General features: G+C 36.7%; 1 protein-coding gene across 1 annotated transcript; it reads right to left on the bottom strand.

The window, feature by feature from the left end:
• Positions 1-232: 232 nt before the first annotated feature.
• Positions 233-24,544, bottom strand: LOC130049606 (interferon-induced very large GTPase 1-like). Its single transcript, XM_056147449.1, has 4 exons — positions 20,729-24,544; positions 2,399-2,631; positions 1,094-1,194; positions 233-372 (listed from the first exon to the last, which is right to left on the bottom strand). Exons 1-4 carry the CDS (start codon positions 24,542-24,544, stop codon positions 233-235), a joined length of 4,290 nt encoding a protein of 1,429 aa, XP_056003424.1.
• Between the last annotated feature and the right edge of the window lie 3,343 nt (positions 24,545-27,887).

Below are 27,887 nucleotides of genomic sequence, written 5' to 3' on the forward strand. Positions count from 1 at the left end.
AGTTCAGACCTGCACAAGGAAACCAAGGTGTTTCAGATAAACAGACTAACAAACCCAAATTAATATCTCCTGCTTCTGCCAGAGTGATGGACAATCTAGTGATTACTATATCCACCCCATTACACTTGCTTTCTATCCTCACACATTCTCCACACATGTTCTCTCCACACATACCCTTTTTGCTTTTGCTCTCTCTCTCTACCCTCTCTCTCTCCTTTTTGAAATATATAGCTTATAGAACACTGAATTCTAAAAACAAAAATTTATCTTTATCCAATGGTGGGAGAATGTTGTTATCCTTGCAGACTTTGAAGTAAATTTCCTGTTTTACACCGTCTGGGATTGCACCTTTTGGAATGACTATACTAACACCTGAAGACAATGAGAATAACTTTGAAACACTATTTCTGTATACAGGGAAATATTGCCACCCCCCCCCCCCCCATTTTATTTTTGTCTCCTTTGCCCTTGTTGTCAGTGAGCAAATTTAAGACTGGGCGAAATCGTTGTTCTTTTTTAACACAACTGTTACTGGGCGAATTCAAAATGGGGCAAAACTGTCTGCAAGTGTAGAAAGGTGAAAACAACAGGGAGTGAAAATAACTCTGTATACAGTATATAACAGAATGAAAATAACCTGTTAACACTAGTATATATATATATATATATATATATATATATATATATATATATATACACTTGCATCTTGGTCTACATGTACATCACCTTCAACAGACAAAAATCAAAATCAATTTGCACTAAGATCTTTGAATTTAGAAAATTATACAATTCATTTCAGACCTCTAACACTTACATTGTAATGTAATAACTTGTTACATCACACATATAATCTGTCAACACATAAAAGCCACCTAATTTGTTCACGGTGAACACAAGATGAACTCCTATCTTGTTCACAGAGAAAATTATCAACACAAGATGAACACCTATCTTGTTTACAGTGAACATTATCAACACAAGATGAACACCCATCTTGTTCACAGTGAAGTGTTATCTGACAATGCAAAAGGAACACCAACTTTCTTGAAGTAATTTCTTACTTATCGTACACCAACAGTACACTATAAATCACCTGTCTCGGGCGATTGTAACACCCCTCCCTGATGGTCAAACACGCCTCTGGCCGTGGCCACTACCGTGTGATTCCCTTCTATGGACTGACCAGTGTCCGACCTGAAATTCAATAGCCGAACATTTAAAACAAATGATGCATTACAAAATGAAACTCATCCATAGGCTTAGATGTTTCATCTATCTATAATTGCTTTTACTATTTTTTCTACTACACTTTTATTATATTTATCTATCCCTGAGCAGAATTATAATACAGTAAATTATTGCAGTCAAACTTCCACATACTAACATCTTTTCTCAGACAATATCATTTAATTCAATACTGTAAAGCAACTTGTATTCGTGACGGCTCCATTTCACGATGTAAATATGATAAACTGGTTCATGATCTATATATGATAAACTGGTTCACGGCAACTAATTTTCACGATGGAGAGAATCTTTAAAAAACAAGAGACATTAAAGGACTGGTTCGCAGCAAGAAATATTCACAAAAATTTCTCGCACATGAATAACAGTTGGTTTATAGTATTAAATAAACTACAGCATACAAAGTTATAGTGTGGTTAAATCCTGATTACAATATTAATTATCAATAATATTCTTTTCTGGCTTTAGTTGAGTAAAAAATCTGTTAAATAGTTAACTTTCATTATGATGTGACTACATCTACATTCATCATGTGACCTACATGTAGCTGCAGAACTCTGACTGTAATTCTTGGAAAAGGGGGTGGGGTGGAATTGGGTCTGTCCCAATTTTTTCCCCGAGAGCTATAGTTCTGCAGCTCCACATGACCCATTAAAATTATTACCTCAAAAAAGTTTAAACATGGAGGGATAAATTTCACCCCACCTTGATACATGTGGGTCCTGAATATAATGTCTTGTGTAATGTACGTAAATAAATACTTAAGTATTGTGTTCCATTTCTGTAGAATTCAGCTAAACTTTCCGAAATTAAAATAGACAAATTCACTTCCACAACCGAACTCAAGGACAATTTTGTACAAATAGTCAGAAGTTGACTACTTTCATCTCATCGAGAACGCATTTCAAAACTTTCAAGTCAATATATACATATGTGACATGTAAGTATTCCCATCTCAGATCCAAGCTTTGGAGTGTATCAATTAGAAAACAGCAAGTATGACATTTCATTCTCACAAAACCAAAGCAAAATTCAGTTTGTTATATATGCTTATGCATTTAACAAAACATGCAAAAATTTTGAAAACGGTGTAAATGTAAAAAAATAATTCATTCGGTGGATTACGAATACATGAAAACATACATTAGCTTACCCAACAATAAACGTGTTCAAAGCAGAAGTCTGCTCTGTACTTGACCCCTCACCCCTGGTCACATTATCGCTTGTCACTGGGTCAGTACCCTCTGACCTCTGCGCACTCTCCTCGGTCTCTCTTGCCGAGGCAGAGTATAAAGGCGATGTAGTGTGGTTAGTATCGGAAGAGAGTGTGGCACTACAGAAAGAAAAAAAGACCAAACCAAAAAAGACAGTGATGTCAGATAAACACTCGTGAATTTCTCATGTGAGCTCGTTAGGCTTTGTAAGCTTCAAAGTGCGTGGTTTTGACCAAAATATTTCATTTTAATTCATTCATAAGAAAAATTATTCCTTTTTTTTTTTTCTTGTAAACAATTTATTTCAAAGATTGCATCATCTTGCAGAATGTGCTCAATCATGAAATATTGAATATTGGTATCTAATGATTGGTGATGAGATTGCAATGCAGTGTAAGCATTTATTACACAACAGAGATTTTAATCCTGATAAATGTATATATATATTTTTAATTTGAAAATCTATTTCAAACCTCCATTAATTTTAATTACTAATATTCACGAATGTTGTATTTCTGACACCTTCAAGAAATAACAGTGTGATGCTACGTCACAGTCTTTAAAAATATTCACTATGCACAACATTCACACTGAAGTAGTCTTCTCAATTTTTTTCAGGAATAAAAAGACTGTGCAAAGACAGAACACTCTACCTAAGGCCTATCACTTTGTCAGAATATGCAGTCCTTCACAGTACTGACTTTAAAATATATGTAGATTGTCTCCGGATTTTTCTGAGGAAAAGTACATAGTTTACATGTTTGAATTTTGAATATATGTCATTAGTGTCTGGAAATGTTGTTGAAACCTGTTGTCATTGATCTACATAGTTATGCAAATGATAGACCTACTATCCAATGCAAGTACATATGTATTTTAGATAATGTAAACTCCTTTGTCTTAATTGTATACAAAATTCTACTTAATTCTAGTATTAGCATCATATGTAATAAGATTTTTTTAAAAAAAATCATATTACATGATTGATCTAAAACAGTCAAAATTCACAAATCTTTTTAAATCACAACCATACAAATAGGCAAGAAACGTGCAACAGTGGGTTGATATTCTTCTCTTGGATCTTAACGTAGTTCTACCCTCCTGTGATGTCATACGATTTTACAAAATCCATGATTTATTTACCTTTATGCATGATAGGAACATAAATTTTGTTGGAGTTTATGCCAATGGGTATTATAAAAGGTATGGTTGAATATGAATATGAAATCTAACTCGTATATAAATAATGAAAAATATGTTTCTAAATGTTGAATCCAAGGGAAATAACTCTGTAATCAGTGAATCCTTTATCTAGTCCATTATGCTGTAGATTTTCTTTTTTCTTTACAGAAAATTTTAAATAGTTTAGTAACGAAACACTTGCATGAAATTATTACGATAATTATTATATTGTTTTACCCAGTTTTTGTGAAATTTTGATAATACTGTGGAAGAAATATTGCAATTTTTACGTTGATTTTATGATATGTATGCCTCTTATCTTAAAAAGTCTACTAGTTTTAACTCTAATAAACTGAAATAAAGAAATAATTCAAACTTTATCAGATAATAATGTAAATATGGAGCAACCTTAACATATTTTTTTATGCAGCAGTTTCCAGATAAAATATACACGCATGGTCAGGGTAGGACTTCACCGAGAACTTTTTAGCATTGCACAATGCAATATTTGTGGACCGGAAGTCGTTTGTAGTTTCTTTAAGTTTACTCTCACGTCTTATTATATTCTATACTTTTGGTCAGGTTTCACAAAGTGCATACAGCTTATAAAATGGTGAATGACTGGCGGACGGGCGTCCATGTAAGTTCCTCAACTTTGTACAGTTGTTATGGATACATTGAAGATGTGCATGTGCCTTTTTGAAAGAGATCAGACATTTTTCGAAACATTTACATGTAGCTGAACTTCATTTTGTAAGAATTTCTTGTATAGACGGTACATATTTTGTGTAATCAGCCCCTCTTATACCCAACTTAACACTCCTCAAACTTTATACAGTTGTCATGGACACATTGAAGATGTGTATGAGTGGTTTTGAAAATGATCAGACATATTCTATAAAAATTACATATAGCTGAACTTAGTAATTTGTAAGCATTTCTTGAATAGACGGTACCTTTCTTGTGTGATGAACTGTCCGTGCTCCTCTATCTTTACATTCCTCAAACTTTGTACAGTCGTGATGGACACATTGAAGATGTGCATGACTTTTTTTGAAAGTGATCAGACATTTTTGAAACATTTTACATGTAGTTGAACTTAGCCATTTTAAGCATTTCTTGTAATTCTTGAATAGACGGTGTTACATCGTCGCCCATCCCAAATCGTCGCCCGTCCCAAGTCGTCGACCATGACGTCCCAAATCGTCGCCGGCGAAAATTTGGGATGGGCGACGATTTGGGGTTTCTTATGCAACACATACATGTAACTCTCTCTCTCTCTCTCTCTCTCTCTCTATCTATCTATCTATCTATCTCTCAATCAGGAAACAAACAAGTCAATGAAACCTATATGATGAGTCCCATATAACCTACATAAAAAATTACAGCTCGATCGGTTTACCAATACGAGAGTGACAGTGGAAAATAGTTCGCTGTAATTACAGCTCGCGACGCTTTGAGCTCACGATCAAGACATTTCATGCTACGGAAAGCTCATGCTGAGAACACATGTAACCTACATCAGTTCACAAACAAAAGAAATATTGCAGATTTGCTCAAAATTGTGCCGATGTTGCGGCGCTTTAAGCTCTCATTCCAGTCTTCTCGTGTTGAGGGAGGCATGTCAGAGGGTCATTTGTAATCTACATACAAAATATGAGCCCAATAGATCGACAAACGACACAGATTTGAATGCGGATAGACAGATAAATAGACCCAGAGAAACCTATGTACCCCGTCCCCATATAAGAGGGGGTTCAATAAAATAACTTCTTTATAATCTACCCTAAAACGTCAATAAAATATTGACGGGCGATGATTTAGGATGGGCGTCGATTTGGGGTGTACTATACTACATCCCAAATCATCGCCCCTAACGATACTGCAATCTTGTCCCAAATAGTAGCCAGGGCGAGGATTTGGGATACCGGGTGACAATTTTGGACGAAATGTCATCCCAAATCGTCGCCAGAAGTATGCAGCAAGAGTATGCCACAATTTTGCCACAAACAGTGTGTCAGAGGAAAAATTTGCATACGACAAATATACTTGAAACAAATATGACGCACACTGTGTGACAGAAGTGTGAAACAAGTGTGTGCCAGAAAAAATATTTGCATACGAAAAGTATACTTGCGGCGAATGCGCCGCAACTAGTTGTGCAAATGTGCAGCAACTGTGAGCTAAAGGGCTTATGTAAAACTTATACGGTACCACTTTTGATGCACCAGATGCGCATTTCGACAAATAATGTCTCTTCAGTGATGCTCAACCGAAATGTTTGAAATCCGAAATAACAATGAAGTACTTTGGTAAGGGTTATGGTACACGGTAACGGCCATATGGAATTTACAAACTATTGATAAATTCGATTGATTATATCTTGAAAACGCCTCAACATAAAGCTTCCTGGAATGAAGTAGTTTCAACTTTCGTCAGATCATGGTCCCCGAGGTTAGGATGGGCCTTAATAGGGGCTCAAAGTTTTACATGCATGATATTGGGGAAATATTTGAAAATTTTCACAAGAACCACCGGTCTGAAAACTTTACATTTACTTGAAATTCTGCTGATATAGTGCAGATGACAATATACAGTTTTCAAACATCTTATTTATACTGTTACAGGTTGACCGGGTTGGCTTCCAGGTTTGACAATCAAACACAGAAGATTTCAAACGTTTCATTTTAGATTACAGATATATTGTACATAGTCATTCTCCACTGCTGGCTCAGGTATTCGTTACTAACAATATTCACATTTGGTCCGGTTTACGTTGAACACCAAGTGCCATGAGTCATTACACCGGGACCTCAGAAGTCGTGTCTGTACGAATTTCTAACTTTAACTTAGGAATTTGACAAAAAGAGAATTTGCAGGAACTCGTGCTACTGTATTGCATGGAACACGGTCTGAAGAGAATGAAATCCTAAACTCAGGTGAATAAATACAGGTATCGAGGGGTTCTCTGAAGGGTGTTTGACTAGAGGGGTCCTCTACAGGATAACTGAAAACACACTGTACAAACATGTAACACCGTAGATGTGACATACTCAAACATTCATAATGTAGAAAAATCCGTAGAGGGGAAGATGTAATGTGTTACTGGCAAATTGTCTATGAGAGTATTTTTCAGTTCACAAAAGACAAACCTGTTTGTTTTGGAATGAAGCTTTCGGTTCTTGATTATTTGATTGCATCTTATTTAACGTCCTTCACGAGAATTTCTCAGCTCATATGAAGACGTCACCAATACCGATGAAGGACTTCAAAGTTAGGCCCATGCTCCGTGCTCTCGGACAGCAGTGAGGGTTCATTAGCACGCCACACCTACTGTGGCATGAGGCATCCATTTTTAAGGTCATTTCCGTGACATTCACACCTGATGCCAAGCGTTTTGGCAATGGAACTGTCACTACTTGTTTTAACGACTTAGGATATGTTTGTCGCGGCTGGGATTCGAACCCCAACCGTATGCTGGGCGAGCTCACCACCTCTAGACCACCACGACAGTTTTGGGTTTACATGCAACAAAGGTACATGTATCACAAGTGAATACAATTAAATACATATATATATGTTCACATACATATATAGAGAAAAGTTCAAAGTTCATGATAATGCATAAACAGCACAACCATGGTACAGTGCTTAAATTTCTAGTGTAATGCCTGAAATGTTTATCGTAGTATATGGCTTCCAATCATTTGATAGCATGGAATTGAAAACAGCAAAATTGTGCTTATTTTCTTTTTTCATGCATTACAAATTTTCTTTGCATAAGTGTTTCAATGCAAGGTGAAGATAACGAACAGGGATCAATCTCATAACTCCTACAAGCAATACAAAATAGATAGTTGGGCAAACACGGACCCCTGGACACACCAGAGGTGGGATCAGGTGCCTAGGAGGAGTAAGCATCCCCTGTTGACGGGTCACACCCGCCGTGAGCCCCATATCCTGATCAGGTAAACGGGGTTATCCGCAGGCAAAATCAGTGTGCCAAGAACGGCTTAACAATCGGTATGAAACACGTCAGACAGCATTTGACCCAATGCGAGGTCGTATTGACGAACTAGATCGTTATAACGACCACAGAATTTGCAAAATGCTGACTTCAATCGAGACTGTTGAAATCCCTGTACCATCAACTTGTTTGTCAGTAGCTTATACTTACATGTAATGTAAACTTATATGGTACCAATTTTGATGCACCAGATGCGCATTTCGATTAACAATGTCTTTTCAGTGATGCTCAACCGAAATGTTTGAAAGTTTGAAATCCGAAATAATACACGGTGCTTTCGTCATTTTTCATTCAGTATTCTAGTAAAAGAGTACATGATTATAAATATTGTGTCCTAGTAGTTGAAAAAGATTAAGCTGTGTTTGAACTCTGTAGATCTTTAAAAATAAATTTTCATTATCTTGAATATTTTATTGCATGTACATTTTTGTATCAATATGTTAAATGACTCGTACAATCAACCTCAACAGGTCTTAAGAGTTTGAATATGAAAAACACATGTTTGTTACATGTAATTATGATGCAAGTGCATTTAAATTTAGTAGTTTAAGGTACGTACTTGAAAATTCGTATATATGTACATTGTACCCGGAGAGGAAAATCAGGTAGTACTTTTGATAACATTTGCTATGATGTTGTTGCTTAGCAATCAAAATATATTCGATCCAACAACATGAAACTATTTTATTAACGATAAAAGACATTTGTCTTGTTGCAATATCAATTGTTTAATGGCACATACTGGCAGAACATCATATTGTTTAAAAGTGATGGAAATGTAGATAAAGTACAGATATTGCACTTGATGAACTTTGACCTTCATACTCTTCAATATGTTCATCATAGGTTTTGTTAAAACCGCTATAAAATGATAGAGATATGTATAAATATTATAATTTTGAATTAATGTAACAGTTACTAATCACTATACTGATTTTATAGTAATATTTTTGTAGTATTTAAAAACACACCAGCTCATTGTGTCTTTCTTGGTATTTTGTTTCAAATTATGAACGCCAAACAAATCTTGCTTCCATGTCTGTAAGAGTTTATATACATTTGATTGCAGCAGTATTTAAGGAAATATTTTACTATTGCTAGTTTCCATACTAAAGTATGGAAAATCCTATAGGGATCCCGATTAGAATAGGTCCTCAGTACCCCTTACTTGTCGTAAAAGGTGACTAAATGGGACGGTCCTTCGGATGGGACCGCAAAAACCGAGGTCCCGTGTCACAGCAGATGTGGCACGATCCCTCCTTGTTCAAAGGCCGTAAGCACCGAGCATAGGGCTAAATTTTGCAGCCCTTCACCGGCAATGGGGACGTCTCCATTTGAGTGAAATGTTCTCGAGAGGGACGTTAAACAATATTCAATCAGTCAATCAATCCATACTGAAGTATGGCAAAAGTGAGTTGTAAACATGTACGAAGGCTGTGCCGTGAACTCGTGGAAAATACGGCTTTTTTTATTTCAGGAAAATATGAATAGATAAAGCACGCACTAATCTGAAGCTTTCAGAAATTGTGATAATGCAGCAGACAACAATAGGGATTTCAACACTTGATCTCTAGTCTGGTGTTTTACCAGCTGAGCTAGCTTGCCACCGGTGATTGAACCCGTATGACTTGCGTGATCGATCCTTGGCCAATGGGATGGGGATGTTAAGTGCAGGCTATCCAATGTTCTGATGGACAGGCATTAATGATAACATTTTCCGCATCATCTAACTGTAATTATGTTTTATATTAATATCATTGAATGAATTATTTAAACAAAATAGCCATTAAATCATATTTGGTAACATTTCCAGATGTTTCCCATATGGTGTCATAAATAGGAATATTGGGGTTCGTCGTTGCGATCTCAAGTTATGTAGATATATCAACAGTTTATTGTCTTGCTTATTATATCAAACACATCATTATGTTGTGATTTTAAAGGTTCTATGAATTCTAAATAAAACAAGTTTTAAAAAAAGTATGATATCAATAATATATTATTATCAAACCGAAAATCGGATATAACATATACATGCAAAATCGCAAGTGACTCTAAATTTCATTTCCATCAATCTCGACACTCGCCATGCAATGAAAAAATTGCACTATGTAACAAGTCTTACCGTTTTATTAAAACATTCAATATGCTTCCAAAACACATATTCTCGTCATTGACACGAGAAACTGAACTAGGCTAAAGAACGGGCAGGCAATAAGTCCACGAAAGAAAGTATCCACTGTTGAAAATTATCAAAATACTGAGACTACTCAGAATAAGAAAATAGTCGATCGAAATTAATTACTGCTAATGTAATTGATAAAGAAAGTATCAAATGTGATTGTTAAAGCAACTTAGGGCCTACAACTGTATCGCAGGTTTATATACCTACAATCTCATACTCATATAGTCCAGGGGATTTCCTAATTTGACTTTATACTCCTTTCGTCAACTCTACAAAAATCAATAACTTCCATTGTGTCCCCATAGGCTTTCGGACCACTTTTAGGAGTTATATGTGATAGTATGCATTGTTTTCCATTCTTTTAACTGGTTTTGCTTCATTCGTCCACCCCTGACTAACAATTATCTGAAAAGTGAACACCCAGGTCGTACCCTTGAAGATCAAAACTGCATGGGTCGTTTTCTGGACCCCGCAAAGATTAAGAAACTATCAATCTATGTTACCCTTTGAAATGCATAATTGAAATCTGTGAATTAATCAATTCAGATCAAGTAAAATGCTCAATAGATTATTAGCAATTACATTTAGTCATTTACGTATAAATCGATTTCAGAAATTGATTGTTTGCAATTTTAAATATTCGTCTGGGTACTCTCTGTCCTTTGATGATTTTCTGTAATAGCTGCTAGCAGACCTATTGTTAGTGGTTGCTAGATTCATTTTAATGAAAAGCAAAAACCAACAGACAAATGTACCACTGTTGTGATTATAGCGTATTCCATATTACTTTACGGATGTGTGAACTGGTGTCCCATCAAGTGGAACTGGAGAGACTTTATACATTCCTAGTAACAACAACGAATCTTTATAGTTAAATGCAAGACAGTTGTTGGTTTTAAAGTTACTAATTTTACATCTTGTAGGTCAAGATTGCAGCCTTATGTATGAAGATATATAAGGAGAAATTTCGACAAAAACATAGAAATACATTCTTATTCTTAGATCTATATGAATCCCATCGGGATATGGATTAGAATAAGTTCTTACTACCTCTTGCTTGTCTTAAGATTGATTGATTGAATATTGTGGGACATTCGACAATATTTCACTCAAATGGAGAGGTCATCACTGCCAGTGAAGAGTTGAAAAATTTAGGCCTATGCTTGGCGCTTATGGTCATTGAGCAGGGAGGGATCTTTATCGTGCCACACCTACTGTGACAAGGGACCTCGGTGTTTGCGGTCTCATCCGAAAGACCGCCCCATTTGGTAGCCTCTTACGACAAGCAAGGGGGTACTAAGGACCTATTCTAACCCGGATCCCCACGGGAGGGAAATCAATGCGGCACTCCTTCGGACGAGACCGTAAAAACCAAGGTCAAGGTCAAAGGTCAACTCAAAACGACCAAGGTCAAAGGAGGTTTGGTACGATAAAGATCCCTCCCTGCTTAAAAGCCATAAGCGCCAAGCATAGGCCTAAATTTTTCAACTATTTGCCTTCAGTCTATGAAAAATTATTAAACAATCAATATACCTATATGAGTCGCCATTTTTGAAGATTTATAATGGGTGGTGTTTAACAAAGTTTTTCCTCGATTTGAATGACTTTATCACTGCCGATGATTGTTTCCTTGTTCCATTTTTCAAAGAAACAATTGTTACAATGAGTTGTTGAATCGTCGTAGGATTAGTTATGAGAATTTGGATACAACGTCACTAGCGATATTGATAGGTTGGTCCAATATATTCGTTTCAACCTTGACTCTAGAGTTTGCTAAAAGACGACAGTGGATGTCTTACTCAATGCCAGATCCATGCAGATTCGAAGGCAGAAATGTCATGGAATAGGTAGGGGTATGTAGAATAGAACGATCCCAGTTGGTATTCCTAAGGTTTCAATGATAACGAATTATATATGTGTGATTCTATAGCCTGTAATGATGTTCTAGCCGCATAATAACGACCATTATTTAAACTGCCTGTTACAAGCAAACGTGCTTATATATATGATGAACGAAAGTCTGGAAACCACCACCTACATGTATATCTATAGGTACTTGTCAAAAGGTTTAGTCTTTCACTTATCGTTAGAGATTGTCATATAAAGTGTTGAAAAATGATACGTTTTGATTTCATAACAGCTTTGTTATTTCAAATTCACTAACAGTTCTTTAGAATGATTTAGAATCACTATTTGATTTACACTACTAAAGAACAGTGATCAATCTCATAACTCCTATAAGCAATACAAAATAAATAGTTGGGCAAAAACGGACCCCTGGACACACCAGAAGTGGGATCAGGTGCTTAGGAGGAGTAAGCATCCCATATTGACCGGTCACATCCGCCGTGAGCCCTATATCTTGATCAAGTAAATGGAGTTATCCGTAGTCAAAATCAGTGTGTCAAGAACGGTTTAACAATCTGTATGAAACACGTCAGACAACATTTGACCCAATGATAGGTTGTATTGGCAACCTATTGCTGTGACACTATACATTTGAAGGATACTTCACAGTTTTTAGCATTTTCGTGAGAAGCAAAGAATGGACTTGGTACAACATTTACTGGATCCAGCAGTGTATCAAAGGGGTTTGTGAAGTTTAAGATTCAATTGAAGACATATATTTCATCTATTAGAGGGGTAGGTTAAGTACAAATAGGATTACCAAACATGGAATTAAATTCGTTTACAAATGATCCTTATAAACATAGACAATGTTGTTACAAGCTCTGTCAGCTATAACTAAAACATATTCCTCGTGTAACCTATCTAATTATCTTATCATTCTGGTTTACTAAACACAGAAGGATAAATAAAAAGCTATACATATCACTTTAAAATATGCCGAAAACAAAATCAAAAAGGGGGATCCAGATTCACGACGTCGGACCAGTCTCAGCATGCTCAGGGTCTAGTCGTAGGACACGGAGGAGCAATGATGCTGACCCATGTGTAGTCCAGCCACAGATACCAGTACGCCAGCTCAACGATCACTTTTAACCCCCACAACCAGTGCAGCCTGGGGCAGAATTAACGCCGAGTACAGGTAATGATATTTTGCACAATGAATTTAATCAAGGTCCACAACCGTTACCTACAATGATCAATTCAAACCAGGCCCCATTGGCATACCATGTTGATAATCACACTAAACATAAAATAGTCAATGGTGAATTTTTTAATGTAGCTAATGTGCTTGTACGTGACAGCAGTGATTCTCACATAGCATCTATTCTCTCAGTCAACAAATTTGGCAAAATCATTGCACATCCTAAGCAATCAAACAAAATCACTACTATTGAACACTGGATTTTTTACTAGCATATATATTGCTGCTCATCAAGAAAAAAACACAGCAATTATTAAAGTACATCTACAATGTTAGACTGGGGGCAGAAAAGTCACAGGGTTGGCCTAATTATGACGAGCAGTTTCGCTTGCGTATGGCAACTAATCCGTCTATGGACTGGGGCAGGGTTGGTGCAGAGCTTTGGCTCATTTACATGACCCCTTCAAGCACACCATTCCATCAGCCACCATCAAATCAGTACCTCAAGTGCTTTGATTATAATTACAAGGGGTCCTGCCAGAAGAATCAGTGTAGATATTTACACCGTTGCCTTAAGTGTGGCGACAACCATCCGTCAAGTGATTGTGCTAAAACCCAAGCCAAGTCGGGCAAACCAGGTGGACCAAGCAACAATCAACCCTTTCTGGTCAATAGCAACCAGTCACAATCCTTTATCCCAAGCCAAACCAGACAGCAGTCTGGATATATGGACCCTGGCAAATTCGCCAATAAAGACGAGCATTGTAGTTAGTTATCTCCACACATATGCAAACACTACAGCAGCTATTTAATTAAAAATGGTCTAATTCAGGGGCTTAGATTGCAGTATTCGGGTCCTCGACTGTCAATGTTTTGTGGTAATCTTATATCAGCCACTGAGTACACAGGGGCGTTGCAAGAAAAAATCCATAAAGAGGTACTTGAAGGGCGAATGGCTGGTCCTTTTGACACCCCCATGGCATAGTTTACATGTTTCGCCAGTAGGTGTCGTTCCCAAGGCAGATGGCGGTTGGCGTCACACATCTGTTAAGTATGCCTCGTTCGATACTGGAGTCCAAACCATTAGTCTTCTGGGCAATGCGGCATTCATTGCAAAAGTCGGTATCAAAAGTGCGTTCAGGTCAATTCGGGTTCAACCAGCTGATTTCGAACACTTGGGCTTGCATATGAATGGCAGTTTTTATATTGATAAGTATTTACTTTTTGGTTGCGCTATTTCATGAAAATTTTTTGAAATGTTCTCATCATTTTAGAGTGGTTGGTCATTGAAAAATCAGGGATTGAAACGGTTCATAATTACTTGCATGATTTTATTTTTGTAGGCAGTGCGCATATAAGCAATTACCATGTCCTTATGCATACATTTCAGTCTATGTGTGTCGAGATGGGAATACCTTTGAACTATGATAAATCTGTTCAACCCACTACCTGTTTAATATTTCTCGGTCTGGAGATTGATACTATCAAAATGCAAATTAAAATACCCCGAGAAAAGGTTGACGAACTCATGAATCTCCCACTCCTACAACTTTTTTTACTTATTTTAATGTTATCTAAATGGCGTTTAGAGCAATATGGATTTTACGCTTTACAAAATAAATTTGTTATTATTAATCTGGGTCTCGAAAAATAAAATAAAATTATCTACCCTTCAGAGCCTGGTGGGCAAGTTAAATTTTTTGGGCAAAGCAATACCCAGTAGCAGGGCATTCAACCGTAGATTTTACAACGCCACGATTGGTCCCACTAAGCCATCGCATCATATCAGAATCAAACACTCAATGCGTGAAGACATGAATACATGGATAAGATTTGGGGGGGGGGTTTAACGGTGTAGTGTATTTCCCAGAGAGGGAGTGGGCCACCCAGAACATTTTACAACTGTTTACGGACAATGCAGGTGGATCTAGTTTAGGTTTCGGGTGTTATTTTCAGGGTCAGTGGACCTACTTTCAATGGCCACATAATTGGGCCGTTACTGCCATCTTGAAAGACATCACATTTTTAGAACTTTTGCCCATTGTGCTAGTAATATCAGTATGGGGCAGTAGGTTGCAAAACAAAACGATACTATTTCGTGTGGACAATATGGCCTTAATACACATTCTAAACAGTCATCTAAGTCACATCGGGTCATGTCGTTTGTTAGACCACTTATCCTTCAATCCTTGCACTTCAATATTCAGTTTAAAGCCCAGCATATCCTTGGAGAAACCAATAAAAGTGCTGATTATAAATCTCGCAAGCAGTGGGACTTGTTCAGGGACCTGACACCTACAGCCGACCACAACCCTCAGCTAATCCAGCTTCGTTCCAGGTTGCTTTGTCAAGTGAAATAAGCCGCCTTTTACACTCATCCTTGTCAGCAAACACCAACCAAGCATATATGGTGGGTATTCAGGCATTCAACCATATCCGTAGCATTCAGGGACTACCTAACACATGGCCACCACCGGATGCTCACATCAATACATTTATTGCATATTTATCCATACACGGTTGCAAGCAATCCACAGCTAAAGCATACATCTCTGCCATTAGTTTTCATTGCAAACTCCACTGGAATGCGGATCCGACTAAGCATTTCATAGTGCAGAAATTGTTGCAGGGTATGAAGCGCACAAATTCAATATCGGATGCACGTTTACCTATCACATTGGACATTTTGAAACTAATCATAAATAAACTACAGGTTGTATGTTCTAGCACGTATGATACCTTTCTTTCTAAAGCATCATTCTCACTAGCTTTTAATGTCTTGCTTAGGATAGGGGACTTTGCTTTGTCAAACGGCAATTCTGTGGATCGGGTTTTAGAGACTGGGAACATTTCCCTGTGTAACGTATTTCCTTATACGCAAGAAGGCTATCAAAGTCCGTGCCTTGTCAATTCAAGGGTTCGAGGTGTAATTAGAATAGCAACTTTCATTGATAAAATAAGATTGGGAATGTTATTAGAAATTGGGCCTGCAGATATATACAAATATGGCCTAACCCTACCCAGGTTAATAATTACTATGAAATCAAGTAAAGTCAATCAACATACAAAGATCAGGGGTTCACCAAATGATTTATAATATCAAAACAATTTAACAATGGGTATGACCACCCTCAGCGAACGACTGGCTGACCTCGGACTAACGCTTGTACTGCAGCCTTATTCAGGACACACAGTACAAGTGACAGCCCTTCAACCGCTGCACACACTGTAGAGCCTTATTCAGGCAGACACTGTGAACAACAGCCTGGTCGTCAGTCAAGTCCAGTACACAGGACAGACGAATTATGTGGCTAGCCTTTATCTGGTCGACCTCGACAGTGGCAGGCCTCTTACTACTAAGGTCAGCCTATTAAAAGGACAGCCTCAATGCCTCCACTCTGACACCGTTACAATGCACGGAATTAAACACACTGGCTTTCTCAGTAAATCACTTTATTGCTTGCAACTTACTCTTAATCTTGTCCACCACGTCTTCTCGCTCTGGGCTTCGACAATAACTGACTGACGACAACTGTTTCGCGCTGTATTTATAGTGTTAGGTCATGTGACTAAATTGCGGATGTTTACATTGAAAACTACAATGTAGAACCTGGATGGTCAATGGATAAATTTCCGGAATATTACACCTGCACACTAATTATTTAACAATTCACATTAGATATTAAATAAAGTGCACCGCCACGGCACATGATACGCCCGTCACATATTGTTAACAGTATAGATTGTACCCATTAAAACATTTTTATATCACCTTAATTAAATGTCACAGTGACCTTAAAGTAGGATGCGACACACCTTCTACCTAAGATGCATTAGTTGACCAATTTTGGTGATTCTAGGTCTAATAGTTTTCAAGTTATGAGCCGGACAAGTTTTTGCCATATATGGCCATATCTTCTTAATGAAAAGTCACAGTGACCTGGTTTTAATGTGCGACACACCTTCTACCCAAGATGTATCTACAGACAAAGTTTGATGATTCTAGGCCTTGTAGTATTTAAGTTACGGGTCGGACACGAAAAAGCTAACAGACGGACATGTTTTTGCCATATATGGCCATATCTTCTTAATGAAAAGTCACAGTGACCTGGTTTTAATGTGCGACACACCTTCTACTCAAGATGTATCTACAAACAAAGTTTGATGATTCTAGGCCTTGTAGTATTTAAGTTACGGGTCGGACACGAAAAAGCTAACAGACGGACAGACGGACGGACATGAAGGCCATACCATAATACGTCCCGTCCTAAGACGGGCGTATAAAAACTGATCAATTAGGAAGGGACACCACATTGACAGTACATAAGATGACCAGAACTATTTGTCCAATACAGGTCATGCACTATTATATGGAGGTTAGGGCACCGAAAGCGGGGCCATTATTTTGTCATTACTCTGGGCAGCCTCTTACTCGTTACCAATTTACCTCAGTTTTGTGACGATCGCTAAATTTAGGTGGGATAGACAGTAGGCGTTTCAAATCCCACTCGTTTCGCATTGGTGCAGCAACTACACTCGCACAACAAGGCATGTCAGCCGACGTTATTCAAGTAGCAGATAGATGGAGATCTGTTGCATATCAGTCATATATTCGCTAATCTTTTAGCGTTCATATGCCTTGGGTATTTAGCATGCCTAACATTCACCAAGTTTTTCATAGATCACATCAAAGTGTGGATTGTTGGATCCTCCATTATTAAAAGGGCAGCAGTGGCTGCCAGATTCAGGACAGGGGTACCAAACCTTGACGTTCCAAACACGACCATTTGGTGGCAAGGTTAAGGAGTATGAATTTATATGAGTTGGTACCGAAACTTAAAATATTAATGCAGGTGCAAGATATTCCTGATTTTATCATTGTTCATTGTGGGACAAACAACATAGGCCGTACCAACCTGTGATCACTGGTCAAACTTCTTCAGTCAGCAGCTGTACTAGAAATAACCAAACTTTTTCATAGTGTGAGATTAGTGTGGTCCTCACTTCTACCTAGATTTAGATGGCGTTATTCTACGCAGGTACAGGCAATGGAAAGCGCCAGAGCAGAATTAACAGGGCGGTGCGTTCATCAAACACACACAATTTGAAGCTAAGCCCGTTCACCTGTATCATTCTGATGGTGTGCATATATCGCAGCTCGGGAATCATTTTTTTTTTTAAATCATCTACAAGGTGCCCTTGAAACCTTCATTGGTTGCAGGGATAATACATTTCCTAAGTCCTGTTTAAATTTGCGGCAATCTTGTTAGCGGTGACCATTTGAGTTGGCGTACTGCCGCCGTCAACACTGCTCTGGGCATTCCCTTGGTGACGGTTGTAGTCCCACAAGTGCTCCTTTTTCACGTGCGTGTGTGGCACGTGCAAGTGGCGTCTCGACGCACCCAAACTCAAATAAAGGAATGTACCCAATATTCTGCAGCTTCATGCCATGAACTTGAAAATTTGCAGTATTGATTGATGATTGAATTGCTGATTGAATGATTGAATTGTTGTTGACATTGAATTGTCGGATTATTGATTGATTATCTTAATTCTTGTATTATTGATTGATTGATTTATTGTATTTGCATTTGCTGACGTTGTGCACTTGCGTTTACCCAGTGCACAATTCGCCCATCTGGGGCCGTTACATTTATTGATTTATTGATTAATTAATTATTGAGGGTGCGGCTCTGTGGTAGCCCCCAACCATCACCGCAGCCAAGAACGCCAAAAAAAAATAATAAATGCCGTTTAATATCATAGTGGTGGTACTATGTTATTTTTGGACAGGAATAGATGATAATAGAGTTATATTTGTAAAAAATACAATAACGTAGAATACATGAATAGTGTAATCTTTATTTCTTATTCCAATGATATCATATTATATTTGTAATATACATAACTGTATGTCTTAACAACATCGAGTGTTTAATTTGATAAGCTATCTTTATAACATGTTGAGTGCATGTAGTAATGCTGGATATTACAAATGAATAACAATTTTACATAAACTCCTTTTGATTCAATGGATATCATTCAAAAACAGATATGCATGTAAAAATCGTCTTAGCTAAATGTGATAAACTCTGCCTAAACGTTTTTATATTTAGCTAAATAATCAGATAGAAATACATATATATCATCAGAAGTAACGAAACAAGATACTGTTTGAAAACATTCGTAAACGGTTTAGAACACATAATTCACTGTTCGATATCTTGTTTCCTTTTAAAAATTCTATTTCCGCTTGTATAGGTTAGAAACCAAGCGTATTTCAACATGCGGATGACTTCATTGAATTGCTGACTTTTTACAGTAAAATGTTAAGACTAGTTTATCTGTTTTCAAATTGTTTCTTAAATATTTGTATATGGTCTCGCTTGTTATTGTCTACATTGCTTTAAACATTGACTTTTTGCACTTAAAATTCACTCAAGATTTATTTGATTAAACTTTGAGTAGTTTGTTGGTGTTAACACAACATAAGCAACATGAATCAATCTGTGACACTACATAAAACATAACAATAATAATAATATCTTTTATTTATACAGAATTGCACAATTAGTTATATAAACTAGTTTACATTGTGGTCCTGTCTATAACATATATACAGATCGAGAACATATATCACAAAACATGGAAACACATTCATGGTATTGTATTCTAACAATACAGATATACAAAAAAGTTTACACTAGTGATGGAAAAAATAGTGATCTGTTTGCACTTCATATTCGGAAAATATCATGATATCAACTTTAAGAGTTTAAAGTGGTTTAAATCAGGAATAATCCCAATTTCTTAAGTTTCACATACTTTCCAAAGCCTTGTCTTAAAATCAAAATTGAGTTGGGTTACAGATCAAATGCTGAGATCGTTTGCCAAAATACTGAATTTTTCTTCAAATTTTCGAGTGTCGGTATTTTCAAGAATCGATGTTCTTTTTGGAAAAACCTATCAACCACATTGATATATTACAACATTTAAGTTTTAAATCTCAGCTACTTTTATAATGAATTATGATACTGAAATACACTAAGGGGAGTATAAAACTAGAAGATATTCTGGGTGAAACAGAAGCTATAAAATCACGCTGATTTACAACATTTTGATTAATAAATCCTGCCTCGCAAAATATAGACTCTGCCAAACCCTTGCCGTAAAATGACTGAAATATTGCCAAAACGGCGTAAAACCCCAATCAATCAAATTTGAAATTGATACAGCATTTTCAAATGGGTAGGATTCTGTACTTGATGTACACATATGTTTGAACCAAAACGATCAGTATTGAACCAGTAAATACTTACTTGTAACATCCTGTGCAGTTGTGCTCAAAAGCTTTTTAGCAATTTAGGCCATGTATCAACTGGTTCGAAACCCTATCACATAGTTTTGAACATAGGATTTTAATGTCAAATTAGACGTTTGACATTTTTATTCATTTTTCAATCTTTGTCACAATCTTCAAAGAAATATGCATCTAGACTTTCAACTGCTTCTTCTGCTGATATTGACTTCCACGAAGCCGGGATTCCCGTGAATTGCATTCCATGATGCTTTTCAAATATATGGGGGAAATGCCCAACTACCCATGTCCAATATTTTGAATTTGACATGTCAGCGCAAGGAACTATATTCCAAAGTGGTATCGATTTCTTATATTCAGAATAGGGGTGGGTTATTTCACACTTTGCCAAAGTGCATTCACACCATTTTCCACACTTCAGTGTATGGTTACTCTGAACTTTGAATTCACAAGACTCTATTGTAAGTTTAAGGGAATCTGATTTATGAATTCCACTAAGTCCTACCGGTCGGTGTTGTATACACTCATGACAATTTTGTTTGTCTGCGTGGTTCGGAATAGAACTTTTACAAGGTTCATTGCACCAGGGACAGTTTTCTTTGCATCCCCACAAATGTTCCATTATTTCTTCGTAAGGTGTTTTTCCTTTCCATTTAATTGAACGGTCTTGGTTGTTGGTCATCTCTGTTTGAAGATCTTTCATCTTGGTTGTCAGGACATTACATAACAAGTTAAAATCTTCTATTTCATATTCAGCACCTTCTAAACTTTCAGAGGATATAATAATATCTTGCCCTGACAATAATTCACGAAACCCCGCAAGCCAATCCTTCATATTTTTAACGTTCTGGTCACGTCTTAGCTGTGATAAACAGCCCAAAGCGCTCGACGCTATTGGAATAACTACGTTTCCTCTACATAACTCATATTTTGATTTATCATCTTCGTTGTCTTCAAAAAACATTCGTTTCGAGTAATTTGTAATCCATTCTAAAACAAATGTTTCTGGAGATGAAATGTAGCTTGGGTATTTGTTGCCGGAATTTTCATTTGCTAAATCTATTAAAACAGATTTCATTAATAGGTGTTTTTGTCCTTTGAATTGCTCGATAACTTCCTCTTTAATTTTGTATCTAAGATGTTCTGTAAATCTGTAATTTGCGTATTCTTTCAATTGACTTATTATGCAATCCGTGCTACTCTCAATGTTCAGATAAGCACGATCTTCCTTCTCTCTTTTTCTCTTATCCTCATCTTCTTTTTTTCTTCGCTTCATTTCTTCTTCCTGCTTCTGTCTTGTCTGTTCGTCAATTGCCTTTTCTAATTGCAGTTTTAGCTCTTCAACTGATTTTTCTAGTCTTTTTTCCTCGTTTCGTTTCTCGACGATTTGGTGAAATTGTGATTTGAAAATTCTAAGTGCATTCAATTTACACTTTGATAACTGTGATCGCATGCCATACATTTCCTCATGCTCTATGTTTAAGGACAAAAAAATTGGAAACACATATTGTGTCACATGACAAATAACCTTATTTGTGAAAGATTCTGTGATTGCAAAAGTTGTGTAATGCATTTTGTTGTGTTTCTCTACGTCATCAATGACATATTTAAGAAGTATATTAAAATGGAAATCATCAAATCGAGAGTCTTTATCCACTAGAGCTTCCAAATAACGGTCAATCTTTTCGAATGAGAGATTAAGTACATTAACTGCCAATTGCTTAGAATCGGATTTCTCATCGCTTTCGCAAACGACGCGAAGGTAATCTTCAGCAATATCACATCGACTTATGCTGTTTTTCATTTTCGGGAATTTATGACTGGCTTCCTCTCTCTCAATGGTCATATTAATGCCATACACATGACGTAATATGTTCTCCATCTCTTTTTTCAAATTTGTACTTTTAATGTCTAAACTTTCGTATTGCGAACATCTCTCGTCTACATATTTGTTCCACCATTTGTCAAATTCTTCTTTGAGTGTCTCCTCATTTATTTCTGTATTTTTCATATTGTCTGCTAACTCGGTCGCTTCTTCCTTTATTTTCGATTGTTCTGTTATCATTCTGTGATATTGCTTTAAGAACTCTAATCGCTGTGCCTTTTCTACATTTATTTTTCGGTCAATTATACATTTCAGACCATTGCATAAAGACATAAAGTTTTCTAATGTTCGTTGTCGTCGATGTTCCATAAATTTTACATATTGATGGTTGGTAATGAATTGATCCATTTCAGATTTGGCATTTTCGTTTTCCATACGTAACATTTCCCAGAAATCTTCTTTTAATTTCTCAGCACAGTTTTCTACATTGTCCAATTCTGCCTCTAATAATTTTTTATCATTTTTGTTCCACCAACCCATCTTCTTTTCTTCAAAATGCCACGCTATTTTCTTAAATTCTCTTTCCAATATTCTACTAGCGATAGCTTCTTGGCAATTTCGAAAGCTAAATATGAATGTCTCCGCCTGTATCCCCTTCCACAAAGTTCGAATATTTAAATATTTTTCTTTTGCATTGCAGAATACGTCCCTGTTTTCTTTGAGTTTAGCAAATATTCGAGCTTTAGTGTCCTCTATAGACCTGCAATATCCCTTTGAGACAGATGCTGTCACTGATGCATCGTTTTTCAGAAGGTTTGGTACATATATTCTGTCAATTTCGGGATTTAGGTCTACAACTGATGTGAAGGTATTCACGTTTGGTATTTGCTCTTCTTGCGCAGCGATTTCAGCCATTTTATCTAAATGCCGCATAAATGCTGCATTCCCTGCAGCTGTTTTATCATGTATGTTAATACCAGATACATTTTGATGAACGAAAATTCCGCTTTGTGTATACTCAGGACCTGATTCTGTCTTTTTGAGCCTCATCAATGCATGAACGACAATTTGTAAAATATCACGCATATCTGCTTCGGACTCCCCTTTTATATTTATAATTGAAACGTCAGAAAGTCCAACAGTAAAAGCTGCAATTTCGTTATCGCTGTTTATTGATTCGTCTATTTTTTCTGATGCACGAAGCCCTTCAGTATCAAGGACCATTACGTATCCGAACTTACTTGTTTTTCTACAGACAGGAATAAATTGAGCAAATATGCCCCTAGTACACCTACCAGCACTTACAGGATACTGAATTCCAAACATTGTATTCAACAATGTTGATTTTCCGGAACTCTGCACACCAATTACAGATATTGATGCGATTTTTTCATTGTTTGTAATGTTACTCATTTCAGCGAATACTTCCTTTAGCCAAAGAAGAGGAACGTTGCCAGCGTCACCGTCCATTATTTCCAATGGTTGACCTAAATAAGACAGCTTTGCAACAACACCTGGTAACTTGAGCAGAATTGTCTCTGTTTCGTACTTTAATTCCACTTCAGCTTTTTTAGAAAGGAAGGCTTCGTATATTTGTCCAATTTCTCTCAGAAAATGCTCGATGCTAAGCAAGCCATCCAAATTTCTCTCATGTGATTTATTTGCTCTTAGATCAGAGCGCACTTTCATACCTTTTTTCTGACATTTTTGCACAATATGACGTGATGCTTCTTCTAACTCCTGTTTAAACCAGAATACAAAATATAGAAGGGTATCATCACTGTCAGATAACATTAGTAAAGCTTTTACAAACATTGCTACTACTTCTGATGCTTCATTACAAGCCTTAATCTGCTCCATACGTACAGTTTGCATGGAATGCATGAGAGGTTCGGCTGCATTAAAGTCATCTTGTCCTTTTTTTCTGTTTTTTTTTTCAATTTTACTCCATGTCATCCAGAGCTTTTCTCCTTGAAGTGGGATTATGTTTGCTTTACAAATCATGCCATTTTCGTGTTTCGGAATTCGATCAATGATCATCATGGCAATCTTTTTCCCTGTTTTACATTCTTCACATTGTTCATCAACATGTGGACTTGGATATTTTGCAAAATATTTGTCAAGGCTATGCAGTTTCCTCCCAGAGAGATGCTTTTCTATGGACTCTGATAATTTCTTTTCAAGATTTGATATTGGTATTGTACTATAGGTGCATTTTTTGGGGGACTTTAATTGTACGTATGTTTTGTCATCTGGATCGGATATAACAACAATGGGCTTCATTCCCTTTACTTTAAGGAAATCTCGTGTTTCGGGTTTCTCCGAAAAATCTTTTGACACGAAGACTACCAACACATCTGACATCTTCTGCAATAGATCCAGTTTACTTTTTTCTGTTTCTTCTTGTATGCCTCCACGCCAATTAAGTAGGGTACACGGAAGCTTCAATGGTGAGTCTTTCTGGGGATCTACTTTGTACCAGAATATTTCTATCATACCAAGCGAAACTTTTCTAATTGCTTGTCTTCCATATTCTGAATAAAAGAATATGTCATGCATATCACCTTGATTTCGGCATATCTTGTTCAACACGTGAGATTTCGAAAGCGATGGGTGGCCTATTCTCACAAATGATACAATTGGAAAATCAGATTTAATAACGGGTTTATAGTCTCCAAGAATGTTGATATCTCTAATCGGCCATAGAGAAATTTCTATCTTGTTATTTTCAAATTTATTAAACATAAAAGGAATTGCAAATTGGCAATCATGCATCTTTTTCACGACTAATCTCTTCATGAATGGATCACAGCATAAAAATATTGCAAGAATAACATCTGACGGATGCGCTTTGTAAAAATCGGATACGTTTGAACTAATTTGGCCATGTACCAAATGCCTATCACATGGCTGGTTTGTAAAACTATTGGAAAAATCAGATGATATTTCTGCCTCATATAACTTAGTCTCTGTTTTATGTAGGTTGGCATGTTTAATAGTTGATTCACCAGAGGTAGTAGGTAGACAGCCGCTTCTGTCTGAATTCCTAATGGAAACATCAGTTGAGTGGTGCATTCTTGAGAGGTTAGATGTATCGGTTTCTAGGCGCTCGTATGTACATACTTCCTCTGATTGAACGTTAGAAAAATCTGATTGACATACTTCAATTGAAGTCTCTGTTTTGAAATCTTGCACTCCAGAGGACTGTAAGTGTACGGCACTTTTTTCCTTTCCGCAATCACTATTCCATTGTCGATTCTTGTGCTCTGATAATGACGTATTTTCAATATCACTTTCAAAACTTGAACTATATTCCTTACTGTCAGAAGAAAGTGAGGTTCTTGAACCCCCTCTATGTGTTGTAGAGCTCAATTGGGAAGAAGTTTCAGACAAACCATCAAGTTTTTGTTGTACAAAATTCTTAAATACCGTTTCTCTAAAGTCAACATCGCTGGATAAAAGTTTCTGTAGTATTAGCCATGGAATACTTCCATGATGATTGGATTCAGATTTGAAATGCTCGTCTAGTTTTGATTGAGCAGTTTGCAATGATAATTTGTCTGGGAAGTAATCCTGCAATTCTAGTTCTTCAAGTAAGTATTTCAAATCGTCATTTGGATGTTCCACAGAACTCTGTGATCTTTGTGTGGGTACACGTATGTTAGATAAAAACTTTTGCTTTTTTTGAAAATATTTCCATTCAATTCTTTCCATTTCAAACCTTGTATTCTAAAAAATAAAATAATATAAAACATAACTATGATAAATCATAATTTATAGACAGATAGGTGAATATTTAGATACGTCATATATATATATATATACTCGTATACTGTAGACATACATAGAATGATAGATGGATAAATAGAAAGACAGATATATAGATAAATATATGAATATTCTTAGGAGAAGTATGCTACCCTTGTTGACTGGTCACACCCGCCGTGAGCTTTATATCTTGATCGCGTAAACGCAGTATTCTGTTGTCTAACCCAGTCTGTAAAGAACGGCCTAACAAATAGTATGAAACACGGCAGATAGCATTTGACCCAATAACAGCTTGTATTGGCAAATTAAATTGTTATAACGATCATAGAATTTAGAAAACGCCTGTAACGTCAATTTGATTGTCATTGGCCTGTTTTGATTTAAACATTTACAGAACAACGATAAGTTTTTTAATCGAAGCTCATCAAGGATACACCTTTGAAATGATAAGATCATCAAAGTCATTGGCTTTGTTGTTTGCAGGTAAAGAGTCTGTCGTGATTAGTTTGGTGCATATTTCATTTTTCGTGTATGTTATGATAATACTTAAATAATTTATTTTTTCATACCTTTCAAACATGGATCGTATTTTCCGATAAGTAAACTCTGGACAGCTTTGGTTGTAATTGGTTTTGTTTTTGTATGTCCAAGGAGTTTGGATTTATCATTTCAATACGTTAAGTTTCTGATTCTCTGTAACTCTCTTTCTCTACTGTTTGTATGCTTGATAAAGGAACATGCATAGATTATGCACTTTATAGAACTTGTCACCATTGTAAACGGTAGTGTCTAGGAATATCAATGAGATATCAGTGAAGTCAGCAAATTGTAGCAAGAATTGCCAATGTAAAAAGAATTCTTTGATGCATTAAATAAAATGAAGCTTTTATCTCTAAATCTACGTACAAAGTATTTAGCCAACACTCTATAAAATGGAGATAATCTCATCAATGGTGTCCTATATGCGCGTGTCGGTAATTTTGAGTGCACCTATTGTTTGTAATATCTCCCATTAAGATGATGAAGATAACATTCATATGTCGATTCGATATATCTCTGTGAACTCGAAATAAAGGACACCACAGAGTCGTCCACTTCTGCTTCATACTTGAATATTATATTGAAAGTAGATACTAACGGCAAACTAACAACTCAACTAACAAACGGGGTGATTTCAGCTTCTCCGTCGTCAACTATAACTTTGTCCCGTATTTATGTAGTAATATTCCATTATGAACTGCATATGGTGTTTATATATCTCAACTGATTCGATACACAAGAGCTTCTTCTGCTTATGATCAGTTTGCAAATCGAAGTAGGGTACTGACAAACAAGTTGATGGTGCAAGAGTTCCAACAGTCTCGTTTAAAATAAATATTTTGCAGATGCAAGGTGAAGATAACGAACAGTGATCAATCTCATAACTCCTATAAGCAATACAAAATAGATAGTTGGGCAAACACGGACCCCTGGATACACCAGAGGTGGGATCAGGTGCCTAGGAGGAGTAAGAATCCCCTGTTGACCGGTCACACCCGCTGTGAGCCCCATATCCTGATCAGGTAAACGGGGTTATCCGCAGTCAAAATCAGTGTGCCAAGAAAGGCTTAATCATGATGTTCACACAACACTTCTATATTTGAAAATATGTATGAGGGTATAACGATCTAGTTTGCAAATACAATCTACCAATAGATCAAATGCTGTCTGACGTGTTTCATACCGATTGTTAGGCCGTTTTCGGGACACTGATTTTGATTACAGATATGATTACAGTGTGACCAGTCGACAGGGGGTGCTTACTCCTTCTAGGCACCTGATCTCACCTCTGGTATATCCAGGGGTCCGTGTTTGCTCAACTTTCTATTTTGTATTGCCTATAGAAATTATAAGATGTATCACTGTTCGTTATCTTCCCCTTTCATGTCAGATTTTTTTTTTGATTTTGTTTTGATGTTTTCCGCCACACTCAACAATTTTTCAGTTATATGGTGGCGCCCAGTTTTTATTGGTGGAAGAGAGAATCCAGGTACAATGTACATGGGAAGAGACCACCGACCTTCCGAAAGTA

The sequence above is a fragment of the Ostrea edulis genome, chromosome 8, assembly GCF_947568905.1.
Source record: "Ostrea edulis chromosome 8, xbOstEdul1.1, whole genome shotgun sequence".
NCBI classification, from domain to species: Eukaryota; Metazoa; Mollusca; class Bivalvia; order Ostreida; family Ostreidae; genus Ostrea; species Ostrea edulis.

What these genes read in the sequence shown, in the direction of transcription:
- LOC130049606 (XM_056147449.1), bottom strand. Translation starts at nt 24,544, where the DNA reads ATGATAGAAATATTCTGGTACAAAGTAGATCCCCAGAAAGACTCACCA. An exon ending in AGTGTATACAACACCGACCG is followed by an intron (nt 2,632 to 20,728) that starts GTAGGACTTAGT and finishes GAAATTCACGAG; the next exon opens with TGTTTATCTGACATCACTGT. An exon ending in GTTACAATCGCCCGAGACAG is followed by an intron (nt 373 to 1,093) that starts GTGATTTATAGT and finishes CATTGTCTTCAG; the next exon opens with GTGTTAGTATAGTCATTCCA.